This window comes from Triticum aestivum, chromosome 5A, assembly GCF_018294505.1.
Source record: "Triticum aestivum cultivar Chinese Spring chromosome 5A, IWGSC CS RefSeq v2.1, whole genome shotgun sequence".
Lineage (NCBI taxonomy): Eukaryota > Viridiplantae > Streptophyta > Magnoliopsida > Poales > Poaceae > Triticum > Triticum aestivum.
Genome location: NC_057806.1, coordinates 354,639,213 through 354,653,825, shown reverse-complemented (window position 1 = coordinate 354,653,825; position 14,613 = coordinate 354,639,213). Strand labels below are relative to the sequence as shown.

Below are 14,613 nucleotides of genomic sequence, written 5' to 3'. Positions count from 1 at the left end.
AGTTGCATGATCTCATAGTCATAGGAACATGTCTAAGTTATGGAGAAAGCAATAGCAACAAACTAAACGATCATCATGCTAAGCTAATGGATGGGTCTAGTCAATCACATCATTCTCTAATGATGTGATCCCGTTAATCAAATGACAACTCATGTCTATGGTTAGGAAACATAACCATCATTGATCCAATGAGCTAGTCAAGTAGAGGCATACTAGTGACACTCTGTTTGTCTATGTATTCACACATGTACTAAGTTTCCGGTTAATACAATTTTAGCATGAATAATAAACTTTTATCATGATATAAGGAAATATAAATAACAACTTTATTATTGCCTCTAGGGCATATTTCCTTCATATACTGCTTACATTGAGAAACCCCCTTTTCCTGTTAGGATTAAGGAACATGCTAAAGCTACAATTGTGGTTCATAAGAGTAATTTTAAAACACATAAACCCTTTGAACAAATTAAGGTGGAACCTAATGTTGCAATGGTTAAATATCTATTAGTTGATAATATTGATGTTCATGTCATATACTTCTGCGAGGAAGCAACTAGAATTGCTAAGGAGGATACCCTCAATAAAAATAAACCTGTTGTTGGCATGCCAGTTGTTTCTGTTAAGATTGGAGATAATTGTTATCATGGTTTATGTGATATGGGTGCTAGTGTGAGTGCCATTCCACTTTATCTTTATTAAGAAGTTATAAATGATATTGCACATGTTGAGATAGAAGACATTGATGTTACTATTAAGCTTGCAAATGGAGATACTATTTCACCGCTTGGGATTGTTAGAGATGTTGAAGTCTTGTGTGGCAAGATCAAATACCCTACTGATTTTCTAGTTCTTGGAGATGATTTTTGTCCCATTATTTTTGGTAGACCTTTCCTGAATATCGTCAATGCGAAAATTGATTGCACTATGGAGACAGTCAGTGTTAATTTCAGTGATGTATCTCATGAATTTAATTTCACCAACTTTGTAAACAACCACATGATAAGGAATTACCTAGTAGAGATGAAATAATTTTTCTTGCTTCTATTACTGTACCTCCTACTGATCGATTAGAACAATATTTGCTAGACCATGAAAATGATATGCATATGAATGAAAAAAATGAAATAGATGAGATATTCTTAACACAAGCACCTATTCTTAAACACAATTTACTTGTTGAAACTTTGGAGATCCTCTCCCACCTAAGAGTGACCCTGTGTTTGAATTAAAGGAACTACCTGATACATTGAGATATGCCTATCTTGATGAAAAGAAGATATATCCTATTATTATCAATGCTAACCTTCGGAGCATGAAGAAAAGAGATTACTTAAAACCCTGAGGAAGCACCGTGTTGCTATTGGATATACTATTTATGATCTTAAGGGCATTAGCCCCACTTTATGTCAACACAAAATTAATATGGAACCAAATGCTAAACCAGTTGTTGATCATCAACGTAGTCTGAATCCCAAAATGAAGGATGTGGTAAGAACTGAAATATTAAAGCTTCTGGAAGCAGGTATAATTTATCCTATAGCTGATAGTAGATGGGTAAGTCCTGTCCGTTATGTCCCTAAGAAAGGAGGCATTATTGTTGGCCTAATGATAAAAATGAACTTACCCCACAAAGAATTGTAACTGGTTCTAGGATGGTGATTGATTTCAGGAAATTAAATAAAGCTACTAGAAAAGATCATTACCCCTTGCCTTTTATTGATAAAATGTTAGAAAGATTGTCTAAGCATACACACTTTTGTTTCCTTGATGGATATTCTGGTTTTTTTATCAAATACCTATATCAAAAGAGGATCAAGATAAAACTACCTTTACTTGTCCCTTTGGAATTTATGCTTATAGACGTATGTCTTTTGGTTTATGTAATGCAACCGCTACTTTTGAAAGATGTATGACTGCTATATTCTCTGATTTTTGTGAAAAGATTGTTGAGGTATTCATGGATGAGTTCTCCGTTTACAGAACTTCTTTTGATGATTGCTTAAGCAATCATAACCAAGTTTTGCAGAGATGTGAAGAAACCAATCATGTCTTGAACTGGGAGAAGTGCCACTTCATGGTGAACAAAGGTATAGTACTTGGGCATAAAATTTCTGAACGAGGTATTGAAGTAGATAAAGGTAAAGTTGATGCAATTGAGAAATTTCCATGTCCTAAAGATATTAAAGGTATATAAGAAGTTTCCTTGGTCATGCTGGTTTCAATAGGAGATTCATTAAAGACTTCTCTAAAATTTATAGGTCTCTTACTGATCTTTTGCAAAAAGATGTTCCATTTGTTCTTGATGATGATTGCATGGAAGCCTTTGAAATACTTAAGAAAGCCTTAATTTCTGCACCCATTGTTCAACCATCTCATTGGAATCTGCCTTTCAAAATTTTGTGTGATGCTAGTAATTATGCTATTGGCGTTGTTCTAGGACAAAGAGTTGGACAAGAAATTGAATGTTATTCATTATGCTGGTAAGACTCTGGTTAGTGCTTAAAAGAATTATGCTACTACTAGCAGTTGTATTTGCATGTGATAAATTTAGACCTTACATTGTTGATTCTAAAGTTACTATTCACACCAATCATGCTGCCATTAAATATCTTATGGAAAAGAAAGATGTTAAACCTGGACTGATTAGGTGGGTTCTACTATTACAAGAGTTTGATTTGCATATTGTTGGTAGAAAAGGAACTGAGAATCCTATAGCAGATCATTTGTCCAGGATGGAAAATGTTCTTGATGACCCACTGCCTATTGATGATAGTTTTCCTGATGAGCAATTAGCTGTTATAAATGCTTCCACTTCTCGTAATAATACTTGGTATGTAGAATATGCTAATTACATTGTTGCTAAATATATACCACCCAGTTACACCTACCAACAAAAGAAAAGTTTTTTCTTTGATTTAAGACATTACTTTTGCGATGACCCCACATTTATATAAAGGAGTAGATGGTGTTATTAGACGTTGTGTACCTGAGCATGAATATGAACAAATCCTATGAAAGTGTCACTCCGAAGCATATGGAGGACACCATGCAGGATACAGAACTACACATAAGGTACTACAATCTATTTTTTATTGGTCAACTCTCTTCAAAGATGCACATAAGTTTGTCCGTTCTTGTGATGAATGTCAAAGAATTGGTAATATTGGTAGACGTTAGGAAATGCGTATGAATTATTCACTTGTTATAGAACCATTTGATGTTTGGAGCTTTGATTATATGGGACCTTTTCCTTCCTCTAATGGGTATACTCATATTTTAGTTGCTAAGTGGGTGGAAGCTATTCCAACTAGTATTCTTGATCACAACATTTGTATTAAAATGCTTAAAGAAGTTATTTTTCTGAGGTTTGGATTTCCTAGATATTTAATGACTGATGGTGGTTCACATTTCATTCATGGTGCATTTCATAAAATTCTAGCTAAATATGATGTTAACCATAGAATTGCATCACCTTATCACCCTCGATCTAGTGGTCAAGTTGAATTGAGAAATAGAGAAATAAAATTAATTTTGCAAAAGATCGTTAATAGATCTAGAAAGAATTGGTCTAAGAAACTTGATGATGCATTATAGGCTTATAGAACTACTTATAATAATCCTATGGGTATGTCCCCATATAAGATGGTGTATGGAAAAACATGTCATTTGCCTCTTGAACTAGAACATAAAGCCTATTGGGCAATAAAAAAAACTTAATTATGATTTCAAACTTGCTGGTGAAAAGAGATTATTTGATATTAGCTCTCTAGATGAATGGAGAACCCGAGCCTATGAAAATGCCAAATTATTTAAAGAAAAAGTTAAAATGTGGCATGACAAAAGAATCCAAAAGCGAGAATTTAAAATTGTTGATCAAGTTCTGTTGTACAATTCTCGCTTCAGATTCTTTGCAGGAAAATTTCTCTCTAAATGGAAAGGACCATATATCATCAAAGAAATTTATCGCTCTGGAGTTATCAAGATCAACAATGCCGAAGGCACTAATCCGAGAGTGGTTAATGGGCAAAGAATTAAACATTACATCTCTGGTACGCCCATTAATGTTGTAACTAATATTATTCAAACAATGACACCGGAGAAGCACATAAAAGAGACCTTTCGTAATGCTCCAGAATCTGAAAAGGAGTATGTATGTGATACGGTAAGTAAACCGACTCCAAAATTTTCATAAAAAATATTTCTGTCCTTTTGGAATATTAGAAAAAAATTACAAAAATAAGAAACAACCAAGGGGACCCATGAGGAGGTCACAATGCAATACATAATTTTAATGTTGAAACTAATATTATGCAAACCCCAATACACAGTGTCTCTCTTAGCAGTAAGCTGGAGACTAGCCATGCATCTACACATCTCATGCCATTGGCCCACAAGCACTGGATTAAGTCTTCTTCGAAAGAAAGAACAAGGATCGACAACACCAAACTTGTCAATAGTGCAGTCTTGTTCAGTGCAAATATCAAAGAGTTATAGGAATTGCTCATTAAATGGGACCAACCCATTAATGGAGTCTTTCCACAATCTAGCTCAATCACCGAAGTCAACCTCAATCTTCCTACCAATCATATATAAGTATTTTACTTTCAAGAGAATTTTCCATAAGGGGGAATCAGAAATCTTAGGTTGCACAATGGCTAAAGTTTTGTTAGCTACGTATATAGCTCTAACAATGTCTTCCCAACACCCGCAAAAAAAAACAATGTCTTCCCAAGTCACACTCTCGGTACTTCCACCACCACTTGACCATTGAACTAATATTTTGATGTCTAAAATCTTTAACCCACAATCCCCCTTTGTCCTTGGATTTGCAGATTCTATTCCATTTGACTAGAAAGCATCTTCTTTTTATTACACCCTTGCCAAAATGATTTTCTCATGTGTTTATCTAATCTTTTCCACAGAGAATTCTTGTTCATAAGCCACATAGACATGTGATATAAGGATATCTGAGTGAGAACAACATCAAGTAGGGTATGCCTCCCACCCATAGAGGAAAGATTACCCACCTAGGCATTAAATCGTTTGAGATACTTACCTTCCAAGAAATTCTAATAAGAGTTTTTTAAGGAAAGTAAAACTCACGGGCATGATACTTAATAGGAAAATGACCAATATCAATAATTAAAAGTTCAACATTGTTTTTAACAATCTCATCATCACCCCCAACGGTTGGGATTTCACTTTTGGAAATTGACTTTGAGGCCACACATCATTTCAAACATGTATAACATCTTTAGGTTAACAGCTTTGTCAAGATCATGATCAAGACAAATGTTGGTCATCTGCGTACTGCAAGACAGCCACACCCTTAGGAAGCCGATCAAGAGCCATCCCCACTAATAAGCCATTTTCTTGAGCATTTTTTATTTATCATTTTAGTTAAACAACCCGGCTCAATATCAAACAGAAAGGGAAAAGGGGGTCCCTTGGCGCACCCCTTTGGACTCTGGAAGTAGGGACCGACATAGTTGTTGAGCTTGATACTAACCGTACTGTTATAAAGATTTTGTTTGATCCAGTTTCATCTGGTGCTATTAATCCTCTAAGTTCATGACACTCCAACAAAAATTCCTAGTTGAGTTGGCTGGTCACAATGGGAAGTAACTGGAATCATGCAAGCCTTCATTTATTAGATCTAGACTCATTTTGCCTTGGGTATGTTATGTTACGGTAATATTATGTTACCAGAAATATTTAACTCATCATAAACTACTTGTCACATGAGCAAATTTGCTTACCTGACATGCATGTTACTAGCTAAGTTACTGTCATTATGGCCAGCCTTAGTTTCGTCAATGATTGAGTAGCATGCAGGTTCATTGCTTTATGTTTCAGCTATCTGACGACAACCACATAGTCTATCCCAAGAATGATTGGACCTCTGTACAATTTCCACAACGTGTGCACACCAATCAGATAAGCCAGGCTCTCAGCCTCTTCAACAGAAAACACACACCCATATGATGGCTCAGAGAAAAGAAAACTCTGCCTCGGTAGTCCTGAGCGACAACGCCACCCCAACTTCCAGAATCAGGTGAGAAGGTCACATTTGTATTTAATTTGACAGTGCCTACACTGTGAAAATGGACATATTTCACCTTTTTAAAAAAACTTCAGCATAAAATGGACTGAATCTGATTACTTTTCACAATTTGACCCGTTTGTATGATAGGCTGGGACGACGTCATGCTATCTAGCATGACGCCCAGTCCTAGATAACACATACTCCCTCCGTCCGAAAAAGCTTGTCCCAAACTTGTTCTTTAAATGGATGTATCTAGCACTAACATGGTACTAGATACATTCATTTGAAGGACAAGTTTTTTCAGACCGAGGGAGTAACTTTTTTTATCTAAAAACTTAGCATAGCTAGAGCAGAGGCAATGTTAATAAACAAGCTTGTTAGGCCAAGACGGTTAGAACAAAGCTACCATTATCAAAAATAAATTAGTCATCTAGGATTCGTTCTAGGAATAATTCCGTTCAAGCCACTAAGTAATTCTGATATTCGGTGGCAGCCACTTAAACTTGACGAATTCAGTGTGTGCTGCTATCAAATGCGAAGCAACGCTACATACCTCTAAGTGCCGTCTCCGTCAGTTATCATGTCAAATACAGCAAAGAGGAGACACGTTTGACTTTAGCTTCCGCTGTGATATCATATAATTTGCACTCAATAAACATGGGTACTCTCAGCATAATAGCACATCCCTAATTTTCGCCCACCTCATGTGGCATGTCATATATCAAAGAGAAGCTTTGCAGCGCTACATACAATGTTACATTTGAATACATGCGAATCCGCTGTGCACCTGAGCAGGATGTATAATACCACTTGTTTGTTCATACAAACACAGGAAAGTTATATATATACCAGTAAAACTGAGACTGTAACCATTCCTAGGGCATATTCACTTGGATTTGTTTCGAAACCGTTGGCCCTTCTTGCCCCCTGAGTTGTTACTTCCACCCCAAGCACTGCCCCAGAAAAACAGTGACATCCAGAACAGAACTGCAAAGAATATCCGTAACGTATCCTGTAATCTTGACAACCTCTCTTGCCAATCTGCCCAAAAGAAAAAACAAGATCTATTACATGCAGCCATGTCACAAGCATGCAACCATTATGTAGGACCTACAATTTTGAGGGAGAAACTGCCATACACAAGAAAACCATGTGCTAAAATGTAGAAAATTGATGGATCCTCACTCCATAAGAACATAATGTACAGAAACCATTCCATTGCTCTGCTGGCTGAAGGCTCAAACAATATTAACTCTTAACATTGACCTTGACTATCTAGATTGACTGTTCCAGTCCAGAGCCCCAGATGCAAGAAGTAATGATGAACTTCAGTAACCAACTAAGGTAATTAATTTCTGATTGGATGTATCTGTTTCTCAAAATAACCTATTGCTGACATGCTTCGAAGAAAACCTGTGGATCTTTTGATGAAAGATGCTCTGGGTGTTCTCAAAACAGCATGGACTCCAGCACAAAGACTAAGGAAGAGAGACACTGTGTGAATATGCAGTGGGCATTGTTCTTCTATGTGTATGGTAAGTAAGCTCTAGGCCATTTGAGACTGCAACTGAAGCTTCTTGTCAATGAGGTTTAAGGGTACAGGCCCTAGGCCAATGAGCTACAAATGTTTGCAAAGTATATTGTTAGACTTTGTGCTTCATGATCCGGCTGTGAGGTTAGACCATGTTTGAGTTTGTGTGTCACCTAGTAAAGTCTTTGTATTTATTCAAAAGTAATTGCAGCAAGCTATTTAGATCCACACAAAGAAAAGGAACTGGTTAGAACGCCAAACATTGAATGACTTGGTGTGAGTAGGTTTCAAAAGAGGCGTGCGAAGATGCGCGGCAAAAGCTATGACCCTTTGGTCATTGAGGATTTTGATTGGGACTATATATGGGTTGACCCAAGAATTCCACCACATCGAGGTGCTTCAGGGTGTCCTGAGGACATTATGGCTATGTTTGGTTTTAGCCCAAGTTTGCTCTACCAGCCAAAGATTTGACCAAGCTTTTGCTTTGCCAGAGTTGGCCAACATTAGCAAGAAAAATGAACTAGAGTTGGCTAAGAGACATCAGCTTGACAAAAAATTAGCAACGATAAAAATTAGCTGCTGCTCTTGAGCGAAACACTGCCTCCGGTGCCACGAACTCCCACAATGACGCAGGAAATAGGAGCATATGGGACGTCATATGGAAAATGAACGTCCCAGAGAGAATCAAGATCTTTGGCTGGAGGGTTGCTACGTGCTCGTTAGCAACAAAAAGAAATAAATGTAAACGTACAATCGTTCATGACAATGTGTGTGACATCTGTGGTAATGGAGCTGAGGATGAATACCACGCCGTCATCGCATGCACTAAGAGTAGAGCCCTAAGGTTTGAAATGAGAAAGAAATGGGCTCTACCGAATGAGAAGGAGTTCAGATACACCGGTACAGACTGGCTACAAATTCTGCTTGACAAGAATAATGCAGAGACAAGAATCAGAATTTTATTGCTCACTAGCAAACATGCCAGTGCGTTGCACCGGGAGTGATAATTGGCGTGTGTACCAAAATGTCCATCGACACGACAATGAAAACATTCGGACGGTGCCACTCGGTGACAGCAGGGAGGTGTCCACCAAAACGTCCATTAGCGTGTCACAGAGACATTGGGACGGTGCCACCTGACAGCCGCAGAGAGGTGCACACTGGTCTAGCAGAAATGTATATTGGTGGCGCATTAAGAATCATATTACACATATGATACTCTTGGTATGATTTTTGTACGCGAAGTCTGATCACACCAAACATGAATAAATCAAACTGCGGCAAAATCATTACATTGACTATATAAATCTCCCATTCTACTGATTTTAAATCAAAAGGCGGCTCTATTTGTCCGGGGCCTAATTTTAAATCTCCCATTCTAAGCCGTTGTGATAAAATTGGAGCTATTTTTAAAGCCATTAGGGTGGGAGGTGAGATCATGAGTTCGACCTCCCACTCAACCTTTTTTTCCTTGGCCCGTGCATTTAATTTTAGGCTGCTCTCAATAGACCAAAAAAGTGTTGTACAGGCCAGTTTGTGAGCGCGGCCCAGGATAAAGCTGAGGAGAGATCTATCGATCTAAAACACGCACAGAGTCGGCTCACGAAAAAGAAAACAACGCGCAGAGAGATCGATCAACGTACGAACGCACGGGAGGGAACAAATGTAAAAAAAATCAGGGGATGGATGAAACCAAACCAAAAATACCTATTCCCTTTAATAGTACGTATAGATATAGATATAGATATAGATGTGGAGAGCTTGGTTCCTGCGGGACAATTGTGTCCACAATGACGGGAAAGAATCAGTATCGCGGTCCGTGATGTTTCTGGTTGGGTATGATGAGGAATTGAAAAATCTGGACCAACCAGCTACGGGAAACAAAGGAAAGAGCAACTGGGCTCTCACTGCTTCTGCCCCTGTCCAACCTAGGGATGTGAGTGGAAACCGGGAGGCTCTGCCTGAGGGGACAGTGAAACTGAACTCTGATGCAGCATTCCTTCCGGACGCCGAGGCGAGCTGGGCGGGTGCAGTAGCACGTGACCACAGGGGCCAAGTCTTTGTCTCGGTGAGCAAAAAATTGAGATCAAGCGGGTCAGTGGAAGCTGCAGAGGGACATGCCATGTTGATTGGAATACAGATGCTGTCGGCTCTGTACAACGGCCCTCCAATCATTGAAACTGACAATGCCATGATTGCAAAAGAGCTTGAGAATAGAAAACAGAACCGATCCGAGTGTTTCTCAATTGTCAGTGAAATCAAACATGCCCTGCTGGGTTTCAGTAATGCTGCAGTCAGACACATCCATGGGGACAAAACAAGTTGGCTCACGCTTTGTCTGCCAGGGCCAGACATGGAGAAGATTCGCTGACTATAGCGAATGTGCCGGAGCAACTCTGCTCCCTGATGCTATCTGAACAAGCCGACTGATGTGTGGAGAGTGTGATAGTCATCCTCAAAAAAAAAAAAGCCACCTGTTTGTGCGTTGCACCATTGCCAACATCATATGGAGCTCGCTTCTTCAGTGGGCCAATCTTCAGGCTGTCACACCCCACCATGGATCAGGAGCTCATTCCATGGTGGATTGGTGTGAAGGACTTCTACCACGGCATAGACAGTAAGAGACTGGACTGCCTGTGTGTCTTGGTGGTTTGGGCTAGCTGGCGTGAAAGGAATGTTCGCCAATAAAATCACGCCAATTCTGCAGATCGTCCATCAGCTTAAGGCTCATGCTGGTGTTCATGAAGCTTTAGCTCCCCTAAGAATACCATTTTACCCTTCAAAGAAGGGCACTCAGTTTTTTAAGGTAGTAATGGAAGAGTTGGTTGGAGTACGGATGAAGCTTATCCCGATGGATTCACATAGGTAGACACTCCATTATCATTGAGGGTACCGTAGAAGAACTCCTAGGTTACAAGTCATCTTATCTTAACTAAACAAACTACTAGTATATTTTTCGTCTGAACCAAGATGAATCCCATAGAACATGAATTCGCACCCACAGAAAAAGAACGCCTCAAATATGGAAACATTTATGCAGCAAACTACTCTGTTTCTAAACATAAGCCTTTTTAGAGATTTCGTATTGGAATCTCTAAAAAGGCTTATTATTTAGGAACTGAGGGAGTTTTTTTTTTTTGTGTGTGTGTGGGGGGGGGGGGGGGGGGGGGGGGGTAAGATACGGTCAGGCTCCGCCCCTCATTCGGCCACGGGTATTATCTTGGCGGAAATTTGTAAGGTGCCTTTCAATCGCCCGAAATGCCAATTTTTAAGTTCGTGAGAGACGGCTATCAAGAGCTCCCGAAATGACCAGCAACAATAAACTGAAAATCAATCCTCTAGAGCCTCTAATCCCTAACTACAACTGATTGGAGGGTAGTAGTATAAAACTATAAAAACTACAGTAAGCAAACGGAGAGGTGAGAGGCAGTGGCGCTACCTTGAGGAGATGGAGGCGGTGGCTCGGAGGAGGGCGGCAAGGGTCCGGCAGCGCTTCGGCAGCGGAGGCTGAGCCAAGAACTGCAGCCACGGCCCAAGGCGGAAGTAGAAACCGCGCCGGCTGGTGGTGGTGGTGGCTTGAAGCGGAGGTGGGAAGGACAGACTGGTGGGAGGGCGGAGGAGGTGGAGGTGGAGGAGGGGAGATGTAGGAGACGAGGGCAGCTCGTCGTCGCCATCGGTGGTTGCTAGGTTAGGGTGGGAGGCAGGGAACGTACCTGGGCACCAGGTCTTGTGTGGTGCGCCCGGTGTTCCCCATTCCGGCTGTGTGCATACTAGAAAATTCATAAAAATGTTATCCAAAATAATTAATAACTTTGTTTTAATTCGAGCCTTTTTAAGTTTAACTACTTTTATAGAAAATTAATACAGTGTATTGAATGGGCATAGAAACTCGCAAAACCTGATCAATGTGTTATTACACACCATAGTTTATATTCAATTCTGATAGGTTGCCGCTAACGCCCACACGCACAAGTGTGGTGTCAGTCGAATACCCCACACACCCTATAACACACAGACTGCGCTACGCCATCGCATGCATGCATGTGAGAATCTTTTTGATTTCTCAGTTTTTAAAATGTTTTACCTTTTAAATGAAAATTTCAATTGAAAATTCATTTTCATCATTAAATTCCTTGCGACGAGATCTTCGAAACTAGATCTCATATCAATATATTTGAACGAAATTTTTTTGTGTTAAAAGTTATCATGTCTATTGCACATGAATTACCATAATGTTTACACTGAAATTGTCATGATATGCTTCAGCTATTTTCTTCTACTAGTAAATGCGCACGTGCAATGCACGTTAATATTTAGGAATATATTAATTGCATGCGAATATTATGTATGCTATTATTGTGTGTTAATCTATGATTAGTACAATATTTGATATGATATTAATTGCACGTTAAACATGTTTAACGCTCGCCATTGGAGCAGTCTAGATTGTTGGATTAACTTAGTTCGATGGCCGAGATCAATTGGATCTGCCCCTTTGGGTCTTTTTATATTGGTATAGATATTTTAAAGTAAATTTTGACATATTATAAAACAAGAAAATAAGAAACTATACTTGCCATGAACCATAATCTAAAATTGACATGATACATGCACTTAAAATTGCCATGGTTCATACAAAATTAATTTTCATGATCAAAATACTGGAATTGCCATCACCAAAAAATTAAAATTGCCACACGGCAACAAATATTGAAACAACATTTCAGCAATTAAAATGTTACCATGCCAACATAATCTGAACAATGATAATATAAATAAAATAATCAACAATTAACATAACACATAATAACCTTAATTTGAAGCAGTGCAACACTAGATTCATATTACATAAGACATAATAACCATAATGGTAGCAGTGCATCACTAAATTCATATTACATAGTCTCATTTGAAGTACACTTTATAATAGGCATTACAAAAGGGATAGTCTCATCAAGCACTAGCTAACAACAACTCAAAGAAGATCGGGATTGGCTTTCAAGATTCGCTTGAACGATGCTTTTCGGACTTCATCATTCATCTTCACAAAGTTAATGCCTTTTGCCTTATGTTCTGTGAGATAATCTAAAACAGCCAAGTGCTCATCTTGCTCAAACACAAGAAGGTCCATGACAGCGTTGTACAAGTCAGGGTGTGTCTCAGCATGGCAAGTGTTCTTGATAGCACTTGCAATCTCATGCATAGCATCGGTCATGTTGCTACACTGGATTGAGTCCTCCTCAGTCAAGCCAGATGCCCTCTTTCTCTTCTTATTTGAAGTAGGAGAAAGGTCCTGAGAGGCACTAGCAGTAGGAAGTACCGAGTTAGACCCAGGAAGATGTTGCAATACCTCATCAGTTGTTCCTTGCCCCTCCATGACATCGGGTTTATCTTTGTCTTCCACAACAATAGGCGTTCCGAGTGGCACACCGGTGGCCATTGCATAATTCCCGGTGGCTTGCTTATTAGCAAAGCAATTTTCCATATAGTTGTAGTTCTCAAGTGGGGAATTTAGCAATTCAGCATCTGTTGGATGATCCTACAACATCATTGAACATAAGTAATTAAAAAAGACGGCATTTCAGCAATGAGGCATCATCATATGACCAAAAGTAACTCATTTCAACATCAGTTCAACAAAAGTAATTGACTACAACATCATGTCAACTATAAAATCTATTCATTTCCGCAAAACTAACTCATTTCAACACCGTTTCAGCAATAAGACAACTCATTTCAGTAGGGAAAAAGGGTTGATACATGTGCATGCATACCTGAGTATGGCCCAAATAGTGTTGTTCTTCTAGAACTACCATCTTCTTGTCATCATCCCAAAGTGCCCCACTTAAACCCTTCAAATAAACAATCCTTGTCCACCTATTCCGCCACTTGCGAATATGATTGTGCACTTGAGTAATAGACACGTCATAACCAACGAAAGCAGATATACACTTTGCAACTTTTAATTTTTCAGCCTCTTTGAATCCTTTGTCAGTCTTGGCACCTCTTGCCACCACCTCTGAAAGACCTTTCAACATCATTGTCGACATAGGCGGAGTCCAATTCATGACCTTGGGGGCCTTCTTGGGAAGAGCACCAACATTTGGAACCTCCAGCACGTCATCATCCATCTACACCATAAACATTCCAGAAGTTAATAACACATTCCAGCACCTAAAATGATATTCCAGCACATAAAAAATGATATTCCAGCAGACAAAAGCATATTTCAGCACATAAATAACACATTTCAGCATCTAAAATGATATTCCAGCACATAAATAACATATTCCAGCACCTAAAATGATGTTCCAGCACCTAAAAAGCATATTTCAGCAGTCAAAAACATATTTCATCACATAAATAACACATTCCAGCACCTAAAAAACATATTTCAGCACATAAATAAAGCAATACATCAATTGTTTTACAACACCAAGTCACACATCAATTGTTTTACAACACGAAGACATGATACATCAAATGTTTGCTAGCCCTTTATTTGCCCACATATGATTTGCAAATTCATCTCGCTTCTGAGCCCAAGAATGATTGTCATGGACAATATCATTGGGTCTTCATCATTGGGTTCCGGATCCCATGTTTCCTCGGGCGGGAAATATTCATCCTCACCATATTGAAGTACCCAATTGTGAAGAATTGCACAAGTTAGCACTACTTTGACTTGGGTCTTATAACCATGGAATGGCTTATTGTAGATAAACTTCCAACGGTTTTTGTATGCGGCAAAAGCCCTTTCAACCGATGTCCTCAAAGAAGAGTGTCTTAAGTCGAACAACTCTTTAGCATTTTGAGGATGGTTCCCTCGACCATACTCTTTCAAGTGGTACCTCATGTCACGGTATGGTGGAAGAAAACCCGGCCTCACAGCATAGCCCGCATCAACAAGGAAGAATTTTCCTATGAACAAGCAACTATTAGCTATGGGTAGAAATATTAATATACTTAGGTAGTAGACTCTAATTTATTACCTGTAGGAACTTTCAATCCATCTTCCCTCTCTAATGCATTT

General features: G+C 39.1%; 1 protein-coding gene across 1 annotated transcript; it reads right to left on the bottom strand.

Annotated features, from left to right (window-relative positions):
* Positions 1–6,657: 6,657 nt before the first annotated feature.
* LOC123103337 (COPII coat assembly protein sec16) lies at positions 6,658–11,336 on the bottom strand. The gene is made up of 2 exons (XM_044524890.1): positions 11,020–11,336; positions 6,658–7,090 (listed from the first exon to the last, which is right to left on the bottom strand). The coding sequence occupies exons 1-2, from the start codon at positions 11,252–11,254 to the stop codon at positions 6,936–6,938; spliced, it is 390 nt and encodes a 129-aa protein (XP_044380825.1). The 5' UTR covers positions 11,255–11,336; the 3' UTR covers positions 6,658–6,935.
* Positions 11,337–14,613: the final 3,277 nt, after the last annotated feature.